The sequence below is a fragment of the Tasmannia lanceolata genome, unplaced genomic scaffold (genome assembly GCF_043159265.1).
Source record: "Tasmannia lanceolata isolate RefF3 unplaced genomic scaffold, GAP_Taslan_0.1 ptg000006l, whole genome shotgun sequence".
Lineage (NCBI taxonomy): Eukaryota > Viridiplantae > Streptophyta > Magnoliopsida > Canellales > Winteraceae > Tasmannia > Tasmannia lanceolata.
This window is the reverse complement of record NW_027518683.1, coordinates 2,939,556-2,965,653: the sequence shown is the minus strand read 5'-3', so window position 1 is coordinate 2,965,653 and position 26,098 is coordinate 2,939,556. Positions and strand designations below refer to the sequence as shown.

The following is a 26,098-nucleotide window of genomic DNA, read 5'->3' as shown; positions in this document are numbered from 1 at the left end:
AGACATCAACATGGATCTGCCCCTTTTTTGGGTTGGCCATTCACATGGATTTTTAATACGGAGGAGTTGTTGGGCCACAAGCGAAAGGCCATCCCGTTTTGTTTGACCTAATCAGGTCCCATTTTCCTTTTTTTTTTATTCAGCCATGATCATTCCGAGAGTATCAAACGATCGCAATGGAACTTAGATTTAATAATTTACGTGTAAAGAATTCCTTTTTCTTATTTATTAATTATTGTGCATCAAATAACAGCCATTTTCACAGGATCCAACTGTATTCTTCTGCTACATAACTCGTTTACAAACGAAAACATTAGAATAAACAACGACCTTGTTTATATGTAGGGAAACTATACCCACACTCCCTTGCTTTCATAATGGCACTCACTTTTTATTTTAAAATTTTCTAATTAGCTACTAAGGGTAATTACAGCTCCCAAAAAAGCTATCATCCCTAATTACAAAGCCTTCAAAAATTCAAAAAAGCTAGTAGTGCCATTATCCAAACAAGAGTGTAAATATCATTTTCCTGTACGTCACATTGAAATTCAGCCTTGCTCTCACATAAACGTTTGTTTTTAATTTTTTACCCAGTTTGTATGCAACCTTCATCTTATGTCCATTAGGCAGTGTGAACACCGTCAGGATCTATGTCAGAAAACTCCCAAGCTTTTCCCTTTTTCTATTAATACGTTTCATATGTTGGCAACATTTCAACCATGTTTGTATGCCATGAAATTTTTTTCCATGGAATTTTAGTTTACCAAGTGGTCAGAGAGGGCTAGGAGGGTGGGATGCCATGAAATGTTTTTCCATGGAATTTTAGTTTACCGAGTGGTCAGAGAGGGCTAGGAGGGTGGGAGAAGGGAGATGGGAGAAGGAGAGACTAGAGAGGGCGGAAGCTAGGAAAGAGTGAGTAAAGGCTGAAACACAGAGAAAAGAAAAACTCTATAATCAGAACACAATTTGTGTTTTTCTCTACTTGCCCTCTCCCCAGTCATGCAATCTCAAGTTTCATCATCCCTCACCACTTGATAAACTAATATTCCATGGAAAAAAATTCTTGGCAGCCAAACATGGCCTCCTTGTTTTTTTTTTCAGAAAAAAATGATATTTTATTCTAGAAACATATAATTAGGGAAATGATTTCAACACTCCATTGTTTTGATAAGATGCGGGCAGCATCTTGTCGTTTAGTATCATGTCGATCTGCAGTAATACTTTATACTAGAGCTACATCATGTACTATTTACAACCCCCAAATTTTTGGGGGTCCTAGTAGAACAGAAAAAGGCTTATAAGAGCTTTTTGAGAACCGTAAAATCCTCCAAACAGGCCTTTAAATGCTACACCATAAGGTGCTCGAAGCATCTTATCAAAACAATGGAGTGTTGAAATCATATCCCTATAATTAATGTTTTCCAATGGAACTTTATTAAACTCTTGACTTTGAAAAGTTTAAAAGAACTTTGCTTCATTCATTAAAAAAAAGTTTGGAATGAACAAGTATCACTCCCCTCAAGATTCACTTACTCTTTGACTCCTCCTTGATGGGATGAAGTCTATTGTCTGAAGTAGTACCTGCTTATAAATAATTTATTTCAACTAAGTGTAAAAAGTTATACATAGGGAGAACAAAACTGCAGTTCTTTCTCTGTCTCAGGAGATTAGAAACACGTCTTTCGTAAATTTTGCTAACTATGAGTTAGGATCAATCCCTTCTGTAAGAGTCTGACCTACAAAAATTAACAGTTTCTTGTAGGATTCACAGCAGTCAGGGAAGGAAACTCTTCTCGAAAATCAAAATGGGCAGTGTTCTTGTTGTAGCAGGTACACAACAAACATTGAAATTAATAATATGAGAATTCCCAAGAAAACATACTTTGAATTGAGCTGCCCTGCGTCTATTGTCCTCACCGTTTCAAGCTTGGATGCCATGCCTGTGCTATCCTCTGCTAAAACAGTGGATTCCACTTCATTCTCACCCGCAACCTCATCTTTTACAAATTTGTCCACCTGATGAAAAATCAAATGCAGAAAATTCATTAGAATACTAGTGTTTTATTCTTAATATTGATGAAAAATGTTCCATAAAATATAACAAAGGCTAATGGAAGAGAGTGCTTGAAATAACCAAGTGAATCCCACTTGTTAGAGATAAAGATGTTATGCGATATTTGTTGAATAATCTTTCAAAAAAAAAATGTTGTGATATCAGCAAACACCACAATTGGTTAAACTGTTGAAGCGCCAGCTTACACACGAATTGTGTGCATAATGCAATTGGATTGCACTCCCATAACGACAAAAAAGGCTCACCAATTTGTGTTTAAGCTCTCTCTCTCTCTCTCTCTCTCTCTCTCTCTCTCTCTCTCTCTCTCTCTCTCTCTCTCTCTCTCTCTCTCTCTCTCTCTCTCTCTCTCTCTCTCTCTCTCTCTCTCTCTGTGAGCGGTTTCTACACACAAGTGTAGATAAGTTATCTACACACTAGCTTAAAATACAGTGGGGGCCCACATTGTTTGGGTGATCCAAAGCATTCATTTGATGGGCCCTCACATAGATAGGGTGTGCCCAAAAAATCAGCTTCATAGGATCATCCTAACCCTTGGAACCGTGGAGGCAAAAAATGGACAGATTTGTGAAGGTTTATACACGTCCATTTTACCTCCACAAATCGTAGGGTTGGGATGATCCTATGGATCTGATTTTTTGTGGACACCCTATCTATGTGAGGGCCAATCAAATGAATGGTTTGGATCACCCAAAAAATATGCCCTCAACTGTATTTTAAGCTAGTGTGTAGATAACTTAACTACACTTGTGTGTAGAAACCGTTTTCTCATATATATATATATATATATATATATATATATATATATATATATATATATATGTGTGTGTGTGTGTGTGTGTGTGTGTGTGTGTGTGTGTGTGTGTGTGTGTGTGTGTATTGTAGCTGTTATGGGTGGCCAGTGCATTGGATAAAATGGGAAACGTAGAAAAGAAATTCAGCACTAGACTGGAAGAATAACTCATTTCTATTACTTACAGATACCAAAAAGAACCTAATCCAGATTTTTTTTTACTTAATGAATTCATTCTCAACACGGGTTAGTATCATTTGTTCATCTTTTTTCATTGGTAAAAGATAATGATTATATTAACTACCGAAAGTTTTTTTTTTTTGAATGGTAAATTAACTACCGAAAGTATGCACATATTATTATCATATTGACAAACGACCCAAAATATGATGCCTTTACAAACCATAGATTTCGTGGGAACAAAGATGTCTGAGGAATATATTATAACCTGTATTTATAGCATCTGTTCATTTTGACTATTTCTAGTTCAATGGATTTACATAGCCTTTAAGGTAACAAGTCAAATGTTTCAATTCAGCTAAGCAATATGTTTAGAGGGACATCATTATTGGAGTTCTTGAACCAAAATATAGGACCATGTTGATCACCTACAACATGATTGTACCTATTAGGGACCTCCTTGACGACAAGCATTCATCTATCATCTCCTATACATCCAATCTAGCCTTCCAGTCCAATAGTGTAAAAAGCTTATTGGTTGTTAACTTACCAACTTCTCCAGAAGCTTAAGCTGTTGGAGAAAGGCGTTATTTATCTTTTATACTTTTAACACTCCCCTGCACGTGTGGCCCACTTGGCAAACACGTGGCACATGTGGTCCCACTTTGGGCCGACCATCGCATTTGGATTTTTGCTATCCAGGAGGTTTGAACTCGAGACCTTTGGCTCTGAACCATGTTAACTAACCAACTTCTCCAAAAGCTTAAGCTGTTGGAGAAAGGCGTTATTTATCTTTTATACTTTAACAAAGGTTATCACTTATCAGGCAGGGATGCATTCACTTCTTCAAGTCTTCACCACTGTACAGATTTCTGACATACTGCACAAACACAAAATGGCAATAAATAAAATAATTATCATTGCTACATTATTACTAAACTCTTTTTGGTACACTGTACACTGCATGAACGCAGGCAAAGGAATGACTAGAAGCATCCTCAGCCTGAAAGACAGATAATTCAACAGCCTGAGAGAGAAAAGTGTATCTACTCGATCGAGTAGATAACTTATCTACTCTGTCTGCTTAAAATACAGTGGGGGCCCACATTGTTTGGACGATGCAAACTATTCATTTGATGGGTCCTCACATAGATAGGGTGTGCCCAAAATATCAGCTCCAAAGGACCATCCCAACCCTTCAATTTATGGAGGTTAAAATGCACGGGTATAAACCTTCACAAATCTGTCCATTTTTTACCTCCACGGCTCCACAGTTCAAAGGGTTAGGATGATCCTAAGGAGCTGATTTTTTAGCACACCCTATCTATGTGAGGGCCTATCAAATGAATGCTTTGGATCATCCAAACAATGTGGGCCCACTGTGTCTCTGGCCGACGGAGTAGAGAAGTTATCTACTCGATCGAGTTGATACACTAGCACCCCATCCCACCCCACCCCACTCCCCACCCACACATACACATGTTCAACATATCTCTCTGGCAATGATGTAGATTTTGGAAAAGAAATGCTACATGAAAACCCATCTTACATTAAACTGAAGTGAAATCTGGAGCTTATCTAATAGCAATAACTAATTATTGTTTTCCTAATCATAACACAAAATGTCCCTAAGAGAAGTAACTGATCCTTTTCCTTGTTTCTAGTCTTTGATGCTGCAATTAAAATTATGAAGCAAATAATAGTTCAATCATATGACTCACCCGAAAACTTGTGGCTGAAGACTCTCCTAATGATTCCTCAAATGATTTTGAGCCTTGCGCAGACACTGAACCATTATTGAGGAACACATCCTGATTCCCTCTTTCATCTCCATTATGGCTAAGAACAGGGGTTGTAGATTTTGTTTTCCAGTACTTCTTCAGAAGAATGTTGTTATCCTTCTCCAGTAAGGATATCTGCATGTAGAAAAAAGTACACAATGTAGGTGGAAGCAGCCAAAGGCAAATATTTCAATTCTGAGTTTGGGAAAAGATCCCAGGACAATCAGTTGTAGTACACTATACAAATCTAATTTGCCATGCCCAAAATTTCCATTCCCATCATGAGAAACATTTTATAAATTATAACAGATGATTTTAAATATGTTCTGGTTGACAATTTCGCAACGGAAAGGAAATTAAGCGCAAACAAATCATCGAGCTAGAATGTGCCCTCTTTTATCTTACAAATCATTGGGCTAGAATGCACCCTCTTTTATCTTACGGTTGTTTCATCATCAGTTCTTGTCTTTTATAAAGGGGCATTATTGGTATTTCATGGACTATATTATCCCTATCGAGACGTCTTGACTTGAATATTTTGATCAACAATCCTTGCAGCCACTGCAACTAATGATGATGCTAAAATATGCAATGCCCCACATAGAGCAGGACATAAAAAGTTTATGATTGATAAATGATAACTATAAAAGTGTAGTCAGTAGCTATTGGTAAAGACAGTAACAGGGCACAGCTTTGTTTATTAGTGTTGATTGGCACTGAGTGGCTTCATATTAAAGGGTGAGCCTCATTATCCAATGAGAGCCTAACATCTCCAAACCATCTCGGCCACGCATGGATGGAGACAAATGATGGCATCTGACTGCCCCTCAATCTCAAGTCCTATGGCTGGCGGACCATACACATGAAGCTCATCAAAAGTGACATGGTGTGAGATTTTTTTTTATTGAATAATATATAATTGCATTAAAAAGAAAAGAAAAAAGGACAACCCCAAGACCGGGATGGTCAATACATGAAATAAACAAACATTGAAAGACAGATATAACAATGAACCCCTCAAGATTAGAACTTTGGAAGAAGACAGAGAATAGAATTGATACCCGTTGTGTTCATCACTATAGACAATAACAAAGCACGTGATGGCTTCTGGCAAGAACTACTTCAGCATGTTAGGAGAGTGGACATAGAATAAACAACCCCATGATCGAATGGGGGAATAGTCTGGAATTTTTCCTGTCATCTTTTGGAACGAAGACAATTGTTGCATGACTGGTGCAGGTAGCATATTAATACAGTGACTGTGTGGAAGGCTTCGTGAAAAGATGCTTAGGAGCACCAGAGTGAAACATCAAAATGGGACCAGCTTTACTAATGTGTCGTCGTTTTCTCTCTACAACCCCATTCTAAGATGAAGTTTGAGGATAAGAAATTTGTTGTTTAGTGCCATGGACATGACACGACTTTAGAAATGTTGTGGAGGTGTATTTTCCACCCTAATTGCTTCTGAGGTTTGCTTCTGAGGTTTTTAAGGAGTTGTATCGTGAGCAGTGATAAAATTATAGATTTGCATAAACCAATCGCTTTTCACATTGCTAGGGCCATCTCGGCCCTTGTTGTATCTTTTCCTTGGACGTTTGGTCTGTTTTTTTCCACTGAATCATTTTTAAAAAAAAATTAATAATTACTTGGTCAAAAAATACACATAGAGGGAATCAGACATTTAAAATAACAGACAGAATAACAAGTAGTGCTAATAATCACATCACTGCCACATAAAAAAACAGTTTTTAAACAAAAACATAAAGAGGTATAGAAAGTGAGAAACACAATTGGTTAAGACCTTTATCTGGAGACGTTCTCTTTCCATGGCCAGTTGCATGACCAGATCAGTAATTATTTTAGTCCTGATACCAATGTCCTTTGCAGTGGCTTTTTTTGCATCATCCGCTTGATGCAAGGACGTCTCCAAGCATTCAATTCTACCTCTAAGAAAACCCAACTCTTCATTGAGTTCCAAATTAGTTTCAGTCAACAGAACACATTTAGCTTCCACACTCTCAGCCCTACTTTCGGCTTTCAAAACATTTGCCTTCAGATCCTCAATTAAATTCTCCATATCACTAATTGCAGAATATAACATACTCTGCTGTTCCTTGCTTGCTTCCATAGATGCCTTGGCATGCTGTAACTTAGTATCAGATTGCCTCAGCTCCTTCTCAAGAAAGTTCAACTTTTCCACGGTATTACTTTTAAAAAAACCCAGCTCTTCATTAATTTCCAAGTTTGTTTCGGCCAGTAATTTACACTTGCCTTCAGCACTTTCAGCCCTACTTTCTGCTTTCATTAACTTTGACCTGAGATCCTCAACTGCATTTTCTAAATCATTGATTTCAGAATACAGCATATTCTGCTGCTCCTCAAGTGAATTCACCTTCTCCCTCAGAGTAACGGACTCCAAATTCCTAGATCTAAGCTCACTTTCTCTTTGTATTGAACCATTCAGATTGAACTGAACAACCTGGAGTTTCCCCATCAGTTCTTTTGAAACTCCTGTCAGTACCTCAGCAACATTTTCTGCTTCAAACAACCTCTCTAAGACGATCTCTGTCATTTCTTCCATGCCAAACATTTCTTGCCCTGCATAATGTAGTTTTAGTTGCAGGTCTTCTTCATTAATTCTTGATTCAGAGAGTTTCTTTTCAAGATCCAGCTCTCTGGCTAAAGATTTCTCCAGCATTCTCAATATGTGCCTTTGTTGTTCGACAGTTTGCATTTTCACCTCAGCATTCATGGATGTAAATTGATTTTCTGAAAAATCAGCAACCCCACTATTCCCTGTCAACATGCATGCATCATAAACAAATCAGCTTATTCAAGTGCACATATTCCTATCAAGAGTTTGCTGCCAATTAACACAACAATATTTCATTTTTAGATTTTATAACATAGCTTAATTCCATGTGCTAGGAAATTTTTCAAAGGATATTTACTGACTAGGATTCAACTAGTTCCCTAAGATTATGTTTTTAAATTTCGGCCGAAATTTCAGATTTCAGTCCAGACAGACACGGAAAGTACATTAATTCAGTGTGGGTCTGGATTTCGGCCGAAATTTCGTCTGAAATTCATTTTTTTTAATTTTCAAATAAAAATAAGAAATTTTGGTAATTTCGGCCGAAAATTCCTATTTCTATTGGAAATTTTAAAAAAACCCGAAATTTATTATTTTTTTTCATAATTTCGACCGAAAACGACACTGAAACCGAAATCTTAATCCATGCCTAAGATAAGGTTTATGACTTACAAGACTGCTGCCCACCAAAAGCTAAAGATATGGTGCTTTGGAACTTGGCTGACTGCATCCTCATCTCAGAGACTTGATCTTGTGATTTCTTCAGAGATTTTTCAGAGTCACGCAACTTTTTTTCTAATTCTAGAAAACTTTCATTCAAGTGTTCGTGTGAAGAGATTTTCTCTTGAGCATCCACAATCGCCCCTTTGAGAGAAATCATAAAGTCATCCAACTCCTTTACCTCTGAATCTAATATCCCTGATAAGAGATCAAATTCCAATGCCTTCTCAACAAAGTCGGCAGAGATATCTTCATTCTCCGTGGTCAGAACTTCATAATCACTTGCTCTGGCTGCAACATGCATTAAAAGTATGTCCAAGTTCAATAACTTCTCAGAAGAACATGTTAAATCAAGATCTATTCTAGTTAGAACTTCTCCTGGATTCTCCAGTTCACTCATTTTCTCTGCATTAGGATTGTCGCCAGGATTACCATCAATAGACATTGTCTAATTGATTTGTTTGTGTGGAAACCTGCAAATATGTGAAGAACATCTCATAATACATTATTTTGAATCAGTGACTAGAAGTTCCAACTTAAGAAAAATAAAATCGGAAACACCAAAAGACTTGTAATTTTGTAAAGAGTCTGTAATTTGGTATGTATTGCGACCTCATATCAGAGGATGAAACATTTGTGGAAAAATTATCAGGAAGTAGCAGCATTAAGAAACCTAAGCATGCTAACCTACAACTGTAAGAGTCTATATGTGTGTGTGCGCGTGTGTGCGCGCGCAAAACTTTCTGTAAATGGTGGAATACCACAAATACTCAGTCAACCAGCAAAAAATGCAGAAATAAGCACCTGAGTATGCCAAATAATTTCTTTTTTTTTAATGGTAGTATGATAAGAAATGATTTATATAAGAACTTGCACAAGCAATACCCTCTGTACTGCCCAGATATCTACGAAGACTGTTTATACCAGCTCTCAAAACAAAAGAAACAAAAAGGCCAATCATTTTCTAGAATGCTTATAAACACGAACAAAAGAAACAAAAAAGACCAATCATTTTCCAGACTGCTTATAAATATGACTAACTCAGTTTATCGAAAGATGAAACATGGCATTACATTATTTCAGACCATTGAGTAAAAGATAACTATCCAATGTTTAACTAAACAGGAAAAAAGTATAGCAAACTAACATTTAACTAAACATTCAAGCGGGTCAGGCAGACAAAGGTAATGGACAAAAATAACCAAAGCAATGTTTGACTAAACATTGAAGCGGGGCAGGCAGACACATCTAATGGACCAAAATAACCAAACCAATTTATAGTCCATTAGCGTTCATGCAAGTAAAAAAGGAAGAATATGAAAAATCAAACCTACAGTCATGATCGGTTAGTACTGTCCAGAAATTAGTTGTAAGATAATTAGTTGTAGCACAATTATCCTGGAATGTGTGCCCAACCATAGATTTCAACTATGTTCGATAGCAAGACAAGTTACATACTTGATCATAGCAACGGAAAGTTACATACTTCTCTGCAAATAGCTTGTAAACGTGGACGTGAAGCCTTCTTTTCCAAGGTGTTAGGCCTTGAACCTGCATATTTCTCTTTAATTTTGTGTTTCCTCCGTTATAGAACTTAATTTCTTCTCTATTCATTCGATATTTTCATTCCCCAATTTTTTATTCATCTAGAATCTTAGAACTTGATCTCCAACCCCATGATCAGTTTTACAATTTGATCTGTCATATCTGTTAGTAAAACTTACATGTCATCCTTTTATCCAGATTTGAATGTTTAGTCTTATTTCAAATATGAATTGTTACATTTGTTCCTGTTGCATTATAGTCATGTAAACAAATAAAGAACATTGTTACAACATTTAGTTCCAGTTAGTTATCTCAAACTGGTTATGTCTGAACCATGTTATTAAGAGAGAGAGAGAGAGAGAACCAGTGTGATATTGTAATTTAGGAGAATAGGGGCAATTCTGTCATTTTTCCTAGAGAAGCAACTGGAGTCTATCTGGTTTCTTCCATATACACATGCCAACTGAAGAGTGTTGGGTACCGAACAGGGTTATATGCTTGGCTCAACAGATGTGCGCGCACACACACACACACACACACACACACACAGATATGGAAAACTTTGAGAGAGTTGGACTTTATTCTGAAGTTGGCTTCCAATCGATAATCCCATTTTACCCCGCATGGAGATGTAAGAGATTTTCCAGTCAGATTTTGTAACAGTACAGCTGGGGCTCTAATTATTAATGATCCGTGAATTTATAATCTCTTATACCTTATTTCTCAGACCATGAACATGCATCATTCCTATGGTGGTACTTTATACGCTCTTTATTTCTAATACTTATTATAAAGTTCAGTGATATAAGATATAAGAGATTAATTGTTCAAACAAAATAAGATATAAGAGATTACTTTCTTAAGAAACACTATTCAAAGTACATGTAGGCGAACATTAATGTTGTTCAAAGTACATACTATATTACTATATGTGGCATATAGGAAACGGTTCTTCGGTCTCTCTTGTGAAATCTGTTGTGATGGTCGCAACAACCATGGACATTGTCGTGGTAATGACAGTGATACCATGGAAGATGCAGACATAGAGACGCACATCTGGAAATGGCAGGAAGAGGTTGTCGGGTATTCTTCTTGCCAACCAGATAGGGATAAGAAAACCTAGTGCACCAAAAACGTGGGCTCTGGGCAAGGACAAAGAGTTCGAATGAGGAAGTACTGCGAGACTAGGGGTGAAGGGTAGGGATGATAGACAATACACATCTGGTAATATATACTTTCTAATGACTGATATAACATGTGTCCACCGACAATATTAATTACTAGAGCTCCAACTGTACTTGGTTTCTGAACCAGATTGTATTGTATTGTATTGTGAGTATATTTCATCGCATAGTAGTTAAACACTGTCTCAGATTTCGAGTCAGCCATCTTACATTTCATGAAACAACACAAACATCAACCTCTACAAAATCCTCAGAACTTGAGCGTCAGTCCTGTTAAGGAAATTAACTGGGTAGAACTCTTCCCTGGGGGACATTTCCGCTAAAAGCTAGCCATTAGAGGGAGGGTGCCCATTCCCTTATAACCCATCCCCATCCGCTTCACTTATCCGATGTGGGACTATTTGCTTTCGCGCGGAACCCCAACAAGTCGCTTGATCTCTCAACTCTTTCACAAACTCCTAAGCCTAGGACACTCCTCTAACCAACAAAGTTGAAAAAACAGAAACCTAGATGTTATTCTACCCAAATTAGGGTCTAAGTTTGCAGTACTAAACCACCCCATCTAAATGTTACCTAGAACGATCCCCACCAAAGAGGCATCTTTTCCCATTTCACCCATCCAATTAATTCCTAAATGTGAAAGAACTGCAAGGATTGTGTAATTTTTTGGGGAATACGAAAGAATCAAAAGACCCACAAAGGGATTTACAAAAATAAGCTCACAAAACCCCCTTGATCGATTCTAAAAGCACGTAAAATCTATACTTTCCAAGATCCAAGTTCAAAATCATCCAGATATCAAATTAAATCTCAGAATTTCAATGCAAATAATAAAAAATGAGATTATAATAAACATAAGAAAACAAATTCTGCATCAATCAGAAAAATTTGGAAGCGGGACTTGAATCCCATACAAATTAAATTCCATAAAAATACTACGAAAAACCTACTGATAAGGATATAAAATTGGAGTAATTCGGGGGTTCGTACCTTGTAAAGATTTTGTGCTCCTCAGCTTTGCAACGGGATATAAACAGTCATTTTAAAAGAACAAAGAAAAGCAAAGGGAAATGTTATCAGCACTACTGTATTTTGATGAGGGCACTCTCATTTTATTAAAAGTATGGTATATGGTATAGCCCGCACCATAGGATGATCCAAACCGTCCATTAGATGGGCCACAGCCTAAATAGGTTGTGCCCCAGAAATCATTTCCATAGGTTGATCCTAACCCTCCGATCTGAATGTTAGAGAGTTGACCCTAACCGTCTATAGATCGGAGGGTTAGGATCAACCTATGAAAATAATTTTTGGCGCACAACCTATTTAGGCTGTGGCCCATCTAATGGACCGTTTGGATCATCCTATGGGGCGGGCCATACCGTACTTTTAATAAAGTGAGAGTGCCCTCATCAAAATACAGTAGTGCTGATAACATTTCCGAAAGCGAAACATGGGAATCTACTATAATAAGCGGATGGAAAAGAAGAGAATTTTTTGATTTTTTTGAAAATTATATGAGAATTACACATCACTTTTTTTGACTTTTTTTAACAAATGCACCCATTCAACTCACATATTTTCAATCATACCCCCTCCTTTATGCTTTTAACAAAGGCACCCATTAAAGCCATATAATTTCAATCTTACCCCCCTCCTTTATGGTTTTTTAATAAAAAATCTATAGGGTGATCTTAACCATCCGATTTAAGAGGAATTATGGAAACATCTATAGATTGGAGGGCTTGGATCAGCCTAGGGAAATGATTTTTGGGGCACAACCTATTTATGTTGTGTTCCATCACATGGACAGTTTGGATCAACCTATGACGTGGTCCGTACAGTTCTTTGTCGGCCCGTGCATCGCACGGATTTTTTACTAGTTATATATATTCTGTGTACGCTTTACAGGACGAAATTCATTGAAATTACGGTAATAGCCTGAAGGATAAACATCTAATGTAAGCTATGTGTGCACGTTAGCAAAAGCCAAGGTACGAGCTTTTATGACACGTGGGTGTGTTTTCCGTGTGATACGTGGGCGCGTAAAAAGAACAGTGGGCCCTACCAATGTGGATGATCTAAACCATTCATTTGTTGGCGGTCACAATCATCTCAATAAAATCTTCTCTGTAATCAGCAGAACCATGTTTTGATAATTGCACAAACTCGGCTTGTCTTTTCTTTTCTAATTGGGCTAAGATAGTCTCTGTTTTTTTATCGGGAAGCTCCTGTGATAGCTTTTTGGAAAGTGTAAGAACAATCTTTGACAAGTCTTTAAATAATAAAATACAAAATGGGTTAGTGCCATGGTTTTAAATTTCGACCAAAATCCAAAATTTTGGGTTTCGATCGAGACCTACACCAAAATCACAAATGCCCGAAACGTTGCTTTATTTCGTCGAAATTTCGTAGGAAATCCGACCAAAACTTACAATTTTTAAAATTTTATATTATGTTCCCGAAATTTAGACCAAAATTATTGAAATTTCAGGAACAAAATTTTGCAATAAATAAAATAATTTTTTTTGTATTTCGGCGTATTTTGGCCAAAATTTCGGTTTCGGTGAGGTTCGAAACCAGTATCGAAACTGAAATTTAAAACCATGGTTAGCACAAGGGCAGTGATAAATCGACCCCCAAATATCTTAAATCGAGCACTTATGTGTCTTTCCCTGGGTCGATATATCACTCCCCTTAGTGTCAAGGTGGTAAACGGGCTGTGGCGAGTCGGCACGGCACAACCAAATGTAGCCCGGATAGGCCCGCGGGCCGGGCACGGCAAGGCACGGAAAGCTTCATGGGCCGTGCCGTCCGGGCTGGAATCCACGAGGCTAGGCATGGCACGGCCCGCGGCACACCGTGTCGTGCCGTGCCGGCCCGTTTTTTTAATTTTTTTTTTGAATTAAAACATTTCTCGGAACTCCATGGATCCCCACGGAGTTCCGAGAAAGTTTTTTTTTTAAACAAAATATTTCTTTGAACTCCGTGGGGATCCCATGGAGTTCCGAGAAATGTTCTATTTAAAAAAAAAATCAAATTTTGTTTACAATTTTCTTAGTCCCCCTTTTGTCAATTTCATTTACAATAGTAATTTAGAAACAAATATCGATTGTGCCCGGAATATTTATCCAGGAACCCAGGCGGCACCTTTAAATTTTATTAATATCAAATATTATAATAAGAAAATAGGAGATGAGGAGCACATAGAACCTTGCCTCTAAGCTGGGAAAGAAAAGAGAAAAAATAAATACAACTTTGAAATTACAATAACTTGTAAATTAAAAGTCTTCAGCAATCTTCAGATGATGAACTTGAGCCTTCCAGTCCTTGTATCCTAGCATTTGCATCAAGCCAGTCTTTCAAGCACACACATACCTCCAATGTTTTTTATGACATTCTGGTTTTTTTGTCTTCTAAAACCCTGTTACATGCACTAAAAGCGGACTCTGATGCTACTGTAAACACCGGGGGGGGGGTTAGTATATCACGTGTCATGACGGATAACACCTGATATGTTTTCTCATTTACTTTCCACCAAGGCAAAAGTTCAAAAGTTTCCCATTCTTCAGGATTGATGTAATGTTCATTTTCCAAATACAATGATAACTCATTGCAAGATGCTTCACCGACACTACTAGGTTTTGCTTTTTTTAGGTTTATTAAAGTAAAAATTAGATTATTTTTAGGCCCCAAAGTCGTAGAAGAACTGGGTCTTCTTTGTCCATGTTCCACCTCATATATATGATACATAGACCTTAATAATGATTTAATTTCATTTATATTATTCCCTGAATCTTCAAGATCATTACCGAGGTTGTTATTGCACTCTTCTAATAAGACTTCTAAACCTTGTAACTTAAACATAAGGTCCATTACTGTAGTGAAGGAATATAAAAGTAGACTTTCATTAACATATTTTTTAAATTTTGCCTCAATGACTTCAATTATTTATTCATGTCTTTCAGTTCTATTTTTTTTAAAAGCAAGCGTGATGTTATATAAGTTACTCATAATTATGTTTGAGGTTGGTTTGTAAACAGCAAAAAAAGCATTAGTTGCAGTATAAAAAATTTCAAGAAAACTCATGAAACCCTCACAGGTGTTCCAATCTGGAAGACCTATAGTGTAACGGAGAGGTTGAGGTATATTTTAATTACTAAATGATTGAATTAAATTTTTATATGGGAGGCAATGTTTCAACATTAAATAAGTTGAATTCCACCTATGTCTAACATCTAATTTGAATTTAGAAAATTCTTTTTCATAGGTGTTGCATTAATTTTGCAAATTCTTGTCTTCTAGACATTGAAGAATTGATAAATGTAATATAAGTTTTAATATTTCCTATTTGTGGGTCAATAAGAGCCAAACCATCTTGCACAACCAAATTTAAAATATAGCATGCACATTTAATATGAAAAAGTTTTCCACTTAAAATAGGTTTCAATTCAGTTTTTAATAACTCTACTGCGGAATTATTATTACTAGCATTATCTAGAGTTATAGAATTTTTTTTTTTGTAATATTATATTCACGAGCAGTATTTAAAATATGTGTTGATGTAACATTTCCAGCATGTGGGTAATCAATAAGACTAAAGCTAATAATTCTTTTTTCTAAAAGCCAATTAGAGTTTTTATAGTGTGCGGTTACACAAATATATGAATAACCCTTTTTGGTACTCCAAATATCGGAAGTAAGTGCAATTTTTCCATTAAATCCTTCAAAATATGAAATCAGTTGTTGTTTACGTTCATTAAAAGGTTTACAACTGTCTGATTTTAGAGTGTTTCTAGGTACCCTTTTAAAAGCAGGATTTAAAGCTTGTTTAACATATTTTTCAAAACGTTTATCTTCTCAAAAAACAAATGGTTGTTTGGAGTGTATAACGTATGTGGCTAATTCTCTTCTATTATTATCATGAGAGTAGGAAAATGTTCATATTGAACTAGACGTGAGACTTAGTTGAGTTTGATTAGGGTCTAACGGGCCATGCTTTTTACCACAAGCGTCGGCATGCCTTTTTAAGTGGCCCGTTACACTCGAAACATTACAACTAAGATCTATTTTACAATGTTTACAAATTTCCCTAGTCTTATCTCTTCACGAGTGAAGGTAGACCAAACAGTTGAAGTTCTACCCCTTTTAACTTTAGAGCAAGAAGGAGCTTGGCTCCCACTAGCACTAAGGTTGGGGTTCATTTTGGACTTCAAATTCAACACCGTCTTCACACCACTGACCTCCAAAATAAGCTTCCATTAACTCATCATTGGCCATGACTTGGTTGCTGTCATGGCCAATGTTGAGGTAGAAAACTTCTTCCGAATCGGCCATTAAGAGAGGTTTAAAAAAATTAATGAAAGGAGAATTATAATTAAATATTTAAATGGGTACCAACCTCAACCTATTTGAGCAAAATCTCGCCCTTTTGTTGATCGCCAATCGGCACTCTCGTGTTAATCGCCAATCGCCGCCCTCTTGATGAGTAGTTAGTGCTACTAAGTAAAGAGAGAAGTAGATTGGAGAGAGAGGGAGAAGTTGATTGGGAGAGAGAGTGTGAACTTGATTGGGGAGAGAGAGAAGTTAATTGGAGAGTTTAGATAATAGAGAGAGAGTGAGCTTTGGTGAGAAATGAAGGGGGTGGAAAGTTGTATTTATAGGATTATTTTTTGACTTCCCAAAATACTCCCAAAAAATAGTTGTTGGGGGGGGGGGGTTAATTTGGTAAAAGACATGAAATGACTTAAATATCCACAAAAAAGTTGTTGGGGAGGGTATTTAGGGAAGGTAAAACATTTAAATAATAAAAATCCAAAATACCCTCCAAAACTAGTTGTTGGGGGTAGGGGTGGACATGGTTCCGGTTCGAACCGAGGAACCGAATCGAACCGGCCGTGCCGGTTCGGTTCGGTTCCATATTTATATGGTTCGGTTCCGGTTCTGATATCCTGGAACCAATGGAAATTCGGTTCGGTTATGGGTTTGGGATCCCGGAACCGAAAACCGAACCGAGAACCGACCCTCACCTTAAAACCCAATGCCTCATCGCTTGATAAAATCACCCCACCCCCTTTTAATTCACCCCTCTTTAACGTGTTGCTTTGCCTTTAAAATTTTAATTCACCTCCCAAATTTGTGCTTGATTATTCCAAATTTGTGCATGTTTGTAGGTCATATATAATTTTTGCATTGTCCAAATTTGTGCCTGATTATTCCAAATTTGTGCATGTTAGTCTTTGTAGTTCATATATAAACAGGACCGAACCGATTATAAATACGATTAGGCAAAATATCTACATTTGGTGAAGGTTGGGTAAACCCAAAACCGAACCGAACCGAACCGATTATATATGGTTCTGGTTCGGTCCGGTTTCAAACATATATGGATCGGTTCTGGTTCCAATTTCAGGGAACCGATTATATATGGTTCGGTTCTGGGTATACCCCAAAACCAAACCGAACCGAACCATGTCCACCCCTAGTTGGGGGGTTAATTTGGTAAAAGTCTATGACTTAAATATCCACAAAAAAAGAGTTGTTGGGGAGGGGAGGGTATTTAGAGAATGTAAAAGATTTAAACAATGAAAATCCTAAATTACACAAAAAAAAAAGAGTTGTTGGGGGGGGGGGTGGTATTTTCAAGATTTTATGAAAATATATATGCTGTAGACGAAAATACCCCACAAACTAACCATTTGAAACAACTTCTGGGGGTATTTTCGGGTTTTCCTTAAAAAAATGCATTTTCTAAAGGGAAACCGAGCTCCCGGGCCGCGTGCCGGCACGGCCGGTTTGCCACCTTGAGTATCTCCAAAGACTTCGTATCAACTATCAAGTGTTTTAAAAAAGAGAGTGCGAACATTATTTACCCCGTAATTTCGTTGCCTCACTCATCATTTTCTTTCTTTCGAACGACTAGACACAAGCCCTAATATACTTTTTCCTATCTCTTCCGCAAGCCTGAAATAGAGCGATTTTGATTAGGGTTTCTCGTTCGATTTTATCTGTTGAAGTTAAAGATCAGAAATTTCTCTCTGTATGTTATCTTATCTCAGCTTTCTATGATCCAATCTTTTATTCTTTTCTTTTTGTAGTAATGCTCGTGTATGTGCTTTCTTATTTTATGGATCTGATTTTCTCTGTGTCTTGTGCTTTCTTATTTCGTTTTCTTTCATTTAGTATGACTTGTATGATTACATTTGTTTGAATCTTGTTTTGTTTTCTTTGGATTCTTTGAACTGATTCTATGAATTTTGGTCTCAGATCTTCTTTGTTTTGCTTCCGGTTAGGATTCCTTTTGTTAGTTGGGATTTTTTTTTGTTGATGGTCAAATGATCGTTCGTTTCTTCTTGATCGTTCATATTTCACATTTCATCGATGTTTGCGTGTTTTTTCTTCCAGTTGACGTACAATTACTAATTTTCTTTTCATCATCTCACTCTCAAAGTGATCGTATAGTTATGCTCAACATTACTAAACAATAATACTTCCCTTTTTTATTTCTATTTTTTGAATGTGGCAGAAGAATGGTATAGATTGTAATAACTGATCTTTCGTTAGTAGCACATGTTGGCCATTTTTGAAGATTCTTGATCCTAATTAGCTTGCTTTAATTCAGAGTCAACCTAGACATGAAACTTAAAGTCGCAGCCAGATTCCGACCCTGGGCTCCCCAATTGGACCTGGGCGTGTACCCGCCAAGGCTTTCCATTCACAACCCTTTAATTTTTTTATTTTTTTTCAATCAATGTTTAGAGATCAAGTTGAATCTGATGGTATTTCTTGAGGAGTTTTATGAGTGGTGCTGGTTGAGCGAGGAGATTGGTGCTACTTTGGCTTTATGACCGTTATCCCTAAGAGATTGGAGAAAAGGAGACTAAGTAAACCAATAAATTTAGTGGGTAGCATCTATTGGATTTTGATCAAAATATTGACTTTTAGATTATGCACAGTGCTTTGAGATATAATAATGCCATCACCAGATACTTTTGATTGTGAGGGTAAATTTATGGATGATGCTTTGTTTGTACACTAATCTGTTGATGGCCTTCATAACCTGGAGGCTCTCCACCTTAGACTCTGCAAAGGGATTTTTTATGGAACGAGAGGATGGATAGTCATAAGTTCCACTTAATAGAATCGATACAAGTGTGCAAGCTTAGGAAACATGTTACCTTGGTTTTTTCATAGTTGACGAGAGATTTACAATGCATTACCGTTCAAGTGGTTGTGGAGAATGAGTGTGGAGGACAAGGGGCTATGAGAAATGGTTGTTGTTAAAAGATATGTTGTACCATTAAAAAAAAAGATGAGTTTCTGGAAGAGGGATAGGTTCCTAAGAGGGGCATGACTACTGACTACGAAATTGTTTCAATTGCATGGATGATGATTACAAGGGTGTAAATTATTTATAGTGTAAGATCATTTGTGGGTGTGCTGATGCAAGACAAAAAAATATGTAAGGAAAATCTACCAGGGAAGATTCAAATATGAACTTAGGATCAAACTGGTTGTTTGCAATTGTCTAAACAAACGACCGAGTTCAGGATCAAGAGGCCTTAAAACTGATAATCAAACTGGGTTGACAAGTTGTATCAAAGCTATTCGATAGATCTTGAATATGACAGGAACACAAATATCACTTAATGTTTAAGAATTGCTGATCTAGATACTAGGGACCATATGCTAGGTAGGTTGTCGTAGGAATTTGAATGATAATGTTGACAGTTCAGGTTCCAAACTGATTGTGGGGTTGTTGATGAAGTTCCAACTGTCTAAATGGAGATTGGAGACTTGGAAAATCTAATGCCTAGAATAGAGGCAAGAGAATATAAGCTCTAAAGGACAAAACACCAAATTAGCTATGATTTGTGGACACGGACAAGAGTGTCGCACATTGATAAGGACACGAGTGTTGGACACGGCAAACTCCCAAAATTTAGAAATGGGGACAAGCCTAAAATAGAAAGTACATATAATCATGATTTGTGGACACTAATTCGTGTGCCGAGTTTTGACACGGATATGAGGTATCTAACATGGAAACCCCTAAAAATCTAGAAATAGTGTCACATTCATACACATGCATACATATTAAGTTATCGACACTTCTAGCAGTACACTTACAAGTGTCTAAATGAGTGTCGTGTCGACACATGTGGACACGGGTGTTGTGTTTGACACATGTGTCAGCAATAAATTCAAAGTGTCGGCCAAATCATAGAAAATTAGGAATAAAATTGCTGACACAAATAATTGTAACAGAAATAGAACAATAGGTAGATATGCTAGGGCCACACTGTCAAAACCCTAGACATAACAACCATATTCCAAGCCTCACACCCAGGTGTATAGATTTTTTCCACGACCACTTACCATATACTCCTATTCATACCCTATGACTCAAAATTCAATCAGCTAGTCAATCCAATCATCTCACAACTCTCCTAGTTACATTCCTATTTGATTTAGAACAAATAAAACGCATCCAACTGGACTACATGACTTATCCCCTATTAACTTCTCACTTAAATAATAAAAACCAATGAAAAATAAAGGAAACTAATCTAATGTAGTCCCAGATGGAATATGCTCCTCACTGAATGTCAACAAATTGTGTTCTTTTTTTTTTTTTTGGGGGTGGGGGGTGGGGGAGGGGTTTGCTTGCTGTTGGACTCCATTCAAGCAAATCGTGGATTTTTTTCCTTGTCTAACCCTGTGCTCTGCGTGTGCTCCATGAATTCCTCGCGACATTAGAATGAATCATATTACTAGGGATATTTCTTTTATTCAAACTCAAAGGATAAGACACTCTATATTGCTTTGCGAGTTCTCAAGTTTCACACTGAGGAGCCAAATGATCATTTGACTGAACAATTCAGGAAATAACTTATTTAAAAGCTGGAAAGATAAATGACACAACTTACAATTTCAATGCATCAGTTGGTCTTTATTATTATTACTAGACAAAATATTGATATAACTAGATTGGTGTGCCACTGAAAGAACTAAAGACGTCTCGAGAAGGTACAATCCATTAGATTCCCAACCACTCCCAATCATCCTCCTCGAATGCAGGTCCTAAAAATACTATGGGTTAGGAAAAAATGTACGCTGCGTTTCAAAGACTTAGACATGCAACTAATGGATAGCAAATATGTAGTGAGATTATGAACTTGCAGAACTGAAGAAAGTGGCAATTTGGAGTGCAAACAAACACCTCCCTTCCCAGCAATGGAATGGAGCAATCCATTACTTTGAATTTTTCTTTATCACAGCAGATGTTATATTTTGAAAAAACAGAGGACTTTCCCGCCATGTGGTCGGAAGCTCCAATCCATAATCCATGATGGTGGAGTGGAGGAATGGAAGACATATGCATGTATACCTGTGTGAGTGTATGCTGAGGTAGATGAGCTCTCCAATTGGGATACATTATGGCACAGGCAATCCAACTTGTCCTCGTAAATGGAGATCATCCTCAGAGCAGCAACTGAACTAGATGAGTCATGGGCAACAATCAGATGAGATAAGAGGCCACATAGGTATAGGGCTTTTTGATATAGAAGTGATATGGGATGCGAGTGAATTATTCTTCAACTTGTATCTTTTTGGTTGTTCAACAAGATCCCAGCAATGCTCTCGGTCGTGCCTTGACTTCAATGTGTGAACTTTAGCCTGTCTTTATCCCTACTAAATTTCTGTCACTCCCCTTATCTTCGCTTCGAAAAACATTGATTCTAGTCCTGGACTTTCATTTGTAGGGGCACTATACTGCTATGAAGTAGATAGTCGACTCCTCACTTTGAACATGGGCATAGAGTTGATGCAAAGTTGGAAATTCTCATCCAAGAATCTATACCCGAATCAACTCAAACTTTGAGTTGATCCCAGCAAGAAACTCAATAATACGACTTCGCTCCACTTTTGTTTTATAGGACACAACATTCGTCGTTCACACATACTCATATGGATGATTTTTTTTTTTTTTGAAAGATATACTCGTATGGATGATAGAAATCCAATCCCTCCCACATATATCGAAGAGATGCAAAATAAGTTGGAGACTTCTCCTTGTGACAATGATAAACAATATCTTGCCGTAATCAATGGCTGGGTTATAGGTTTTATTCGTGCATCTCTATTAGAACTTTGTTAAAAAATGGTAGTTGAACTTTTCAGTTTTAAGCTAATGCTTCTGGATGAGAGGAATGGATGGGTTATAGGTTTTATTCGTGCATCTCTATTAGAAGTTTGTTCATGACAACGACAAATATGAGATTCACGAGATCCTTTGCTGATTTCTTGAAAATTTTGTCATTGTCGAATGCAATGCCTTGTACCCATAATTTTAAAACTCCCCCGCGTCATCGTGAACTCCCCGAGTCAACTCCCTTCTCCCTTGGCTGCTTTTCGTGTTTTGCCACCGTGGGCCGTGTTTCGCACTACAGGGTCAATAAAATCTCCTTTGACTCTCCTGAGTTATGGCCGCGTTAACCGAGTACTCAGCCGCATCCACGCCGAGTCGACAAGGATTTTTCTTGGCCGCATTTTGACTCGCATCCGCGTTTTTAAACACTTGTTGTACCACTTAGGCATCTCAACGCATCTCATATCTGTATTGGAATTCGAATTGGATAATGTTATACAATTCACTAGGTAACAAAATTACTGGGGTATGATTACCCTTATAAAGGAAAATTTCACTGTACATGTGCAAAGATTCAGAATAAAAAACATGTGCAAAGAGGAAATTAGGTACTCATTTCATAGTTAAATGAAACTTGTTTTTTGGATACTGAGATTTAAGGTTCCTGAATGACGATTTATGAGATATGAAGCCTCTTCTTTTATTATCTCAATTGTATACTTCTCAGATTGCATGAATCATAGAGTGTTTACCTATTAAGATTAAAATCAATTTTGTTATATTTTTTAAAGATTTGGGTAGATTATTGGAAGGATCATTAATTTTTAAAGAAACCGGGGTTGGAAAGCTTTGATATGATTTAGCGATACAACATGACCCTCGAGCAGCTCTGTGTATGTGTATGTGTATGTGTATACACATAGATGCTTGCATGTTTATGGAATTGGGGAGGGGCCAATTTTTTTCTCTGCTACGCATATTTTTGGTTTAATAGGAAAACAATGTCAGTGCTAAAGAAGCATAGGAATTTTTATAATATCCGTGTTCTTTTCCTTTGATTTAAACAGTAAAAAGAGCATCCATTGACCCCTAATACTTTAGACCAAAATCTAGGGCTTGAATGTAGTGTTTGCACTGGAGAATCTACTCATGCAAGTCTGGAATAGTACTTACCCGATTTGACTTGACATCTCATTATCTTAACATGTCAACGTAATGTCTCTTGGAGTGGCCACAACATGGAGTACTTTCGAATGCTCTGCATAATTCTGTTGAGCAGTGAATATTGAATACTCTTTCGTTTAAGAGTATCTCGGGATGAAGAATGTCAACTCAGGATATTATGTGGTTCATTTTCTATGTACTCCATTACGGGGGTTGGTTTCCCTGTAAGGAACTTCTCTCTCTCTCTCTGCTAATTTGCTTTACACAATCTACTGATCTTTGTCCACTTAATAGATTAATGTTGTAGTTTCTTCATGTTTTTTGGATTTTGAAATAAATGAAGCAACTCATATGTGAAATTTGAATACCTGTGGTAATTTGACACTGCATAAAACATGGCTCTGTTCTCTTTTCTACAGAATGAGTTATATGCAATGTGTTGCTTATGCCGAATCTCTTATTTATGGTTTTGCAGAACTTGCATTTTCAAGCACTAGCTATGTCATCATCACATCTCCCCGCAACCACGGATTCATTGGCACGGGCTTTAGAAGCTAAAGACACCAATGAGTCTATCTCCCTCCTTTATCGTATCATCGAAAACTCTTCATCTTCCTCCGAAGCATTGCGCATAAAAGAACAGGCTATCTCAAATCTTTCTGACATTCTCAGGCATGAAAAGAGGGCTGAGGAGCCTTCTGACTCAATTGAGACCCTTCTTTTCCTTGATCCCAAAGGCGAAAACTGCAAAAATTGTGAGGGGAATAATCGACACAGTTGCTAAGATACCTGGAACATCTGATCTGCAAATATCCCTTTGCAAAGAAATGGTAGAATGGACCCGTGCAGAGAAGCGTACCTTTCTCAGACAGCGAGTCGAGGCAAGACTTGCTGCCCTTTTGATGGAAAACAAAGAATATTCCGACGCTCTAACCCTTCTTTCAGGTCTAATCAAGGAGGTAAGAAGATTAGACGACAAACTTCTTTTGGTGGACATCAACTTGTTGGAGAGTAAGCTCCATTTCTCCCTGAGAAATCTACCGAAGGCTAAAGCTGCCCTAACTGCAGCAAGAACAGCGGCGAATGCAATTTATGTGCCTCCGGCTCAACAAGGCACCATAGATTTGCAGAGTGGGACCCTTCATGCGGAAGAAAAGGATTATAAGACTGCTTACAGTTATTTCTTTGAAGCTTTTGAGGCATTTATTGCGCTTGAGGATTCACGGGCGGTTTTCAGCCTCAAATACATGCTCTTGTGCAACATAATGGTGAATCAAGCGGACGATGTTGCTGGTATAATCTCCTCCAAAGCGGGTTTGCTCTACTTGGGACTAGACTGGATGCCATGAAAGCTGTTGCCGATGCTTATTCTAAACGGTCTCTAAAGTTCTTTGAGACTGCCCTGCGAGATTATAGGGCCCAGTTGGAGGAAGACCCAATTGTTCACAGGCACCTCTCTTCCTTATATGATACCCTCTTAGAGCAGAACCTTTGCAGATTTATAGAACCTTTCTCGAGAGTGGAGATTGCTCATGTTGCTGAATTGATTGGACTCCCTATTGATCATGTGGAGAAGAAGCTCTCTCAAATGATTCTGGACAAGAAATTTGCGGGGACTTTGGATCAGGGAGCTGGGTGCCTCATCATCTTTGATGATCACAAGGTGGACACGATCTTCCCGGCAACATTGGACACCATTTCCAACATTGGCAAGGTTGTGGACAGCCTCTACATGAGGTCTGCACAGATAATGGCATAAGTCTCAGGTATGTTTCTATGTTAGACTTGATTTTCTGGTTAGGTTAGAGGATCAATGGAAATGCTTTTTTTTTTTCCGAAAGATAATTTAATAAATAAAAAAAGCGTCACCAGTGCTCTACGGCCAACCGTCCGTCTTATTGCCCACAATTGCAAAAGTCATGTGCTTTAAAAGCAATCAACTGAAATGTTAGATAAGTCTGTTTATTAGTGACTTATATTGGCCTGCAATATTTATGGACCAGATCACCATATGCTTGGCAATGCATAATTATTTTCTTTAAGGTTCTGTTTCTATAGACATATAATGGGTGTAAAATAAATTTTATGCCCTATTCAAATTGATGTGTTTTTTTTGGACCTAAAATTCTTTTACCCTGTCAAATTTTCATTTGAAAAGTTGAGATTTGGCTATAAGTTTTCTCAACGTAAAATCACGATCAGGCTCCAACAAGCTCCGTAATAATAGTACCTCTATTTCATAGAATATAACCAAAATACCCTTATCTCATGAAAAATGCAAAATACTTATGTCTAACTCATATATGATGGAAAAATAAAACTATGGGCGGCCCAGTGCTCGAGCCTCCCACCATTGCGGGGTCTGAGGAGGGCTAGATGTACCTAGCCTCACCCCTGCTTTGCAGGGAGGCTGTTTCCATGACTTAAAACCGTGACCACCAGGTCACAATGGAGCAACCTTACCGTTGCGCCAAGGCTTGCCCTCTAAAAATAAAACTATCTAATGGAAAATTAATAAAATACACTTGACCCATAAAAACCTGTAATAATACTCGTGTCCATTGAAAAATAATCAAAATACCCGTATCTCATGGAAAATGACAGAAATATCCACATCTCATGGAAGATGATAAAAAACACCCATATTCCATAAGACAATGATCAAAATAACCCTATCTCTTATAATATTACCAAAATAATAGAAAATAGCTAAAAAAACCTATATCTCATGAAAAATGATAACAAACTCCTATTTTATAGAAAATAATCAAAACATCCCTATCTCATTGAAAATAATAAAGTACTCCTATCTATTGAAAACTGAGATTAGTGAGATAATAGTATCTTTGCAACTTTATCCTAAAGCCCCAATATATTTGGTATAGAATAGATGGCAGAGAAAGTTTAACATTTAC

General features: G+C 37.3%; 1 protein-coding gene and 1 pseudogene across 4 annotated transcripts; one reads left to right on the top strand and one right to left on the bottom strand.

Annotated features, from left to right (window-relative positions):
- Positions 1–1,582: 1,582 nt before the first annotated feature.
- LOC143879271 (WPP domain-interacting tail-anchored protein 1-like) lies at positions 1,583–11,948 on the bottom strand. Of its 3 annotated transcripts, XM_077381560.1 has the most exons (6): positions 11,858–11,948; positions 8,091–8,611; positions 6,627–7,621; positions 4,766–4,960; positions 1,883–2,016; positions 1,583–1,736 (listed from the first exon to the last, which is right to left on the bottom strand). In XM_077381560.1, exons 2-6 carry the CDS (start codon positions 8,581–8,583, stop codon positions 1,712–1,714), a joined length of 1,842 nt encoding a protein of 613 aa, XP_077237675.1. In that variant the 5' UTR covers positions 8,584–8,611; positions 11,858–11,948; the 3' UTR covers positions 1,583–1,711. The 3 variants fall into 3 exon arrangements, with proteins under 3 accessions (XP_077237675.1, XP_077237673.1, XP_077237674.1); XM_077381558.1 differs by having other exon boundaries at positions 1,583–2,016; XM_077381559.1 differs by having other exon boundaries at positions 1,583–2,016; positions 11,818–11,872.
- Positions 11,949–17,642: 5,694 nt separating this feature from the next.
- Positions 17,643–25,225, top strand: LOC143879270 (26S proteasome non-ATPase regulatory subunit 11 homolog pseudogene; annotated as a pseudogene). Its single transcript, XR_013251184.1, has 2 exons — positions 17,643–17,906; positions 23,603–25,225. The product of XR_013251184.1 is annotated as a 26S proteasome non-ATPase regulatory subunit 11 homolog pseudogene (transcript).
- The last annotated feature ends 873 nt before the right edge of the window (positions 25,226–26,098 follow it).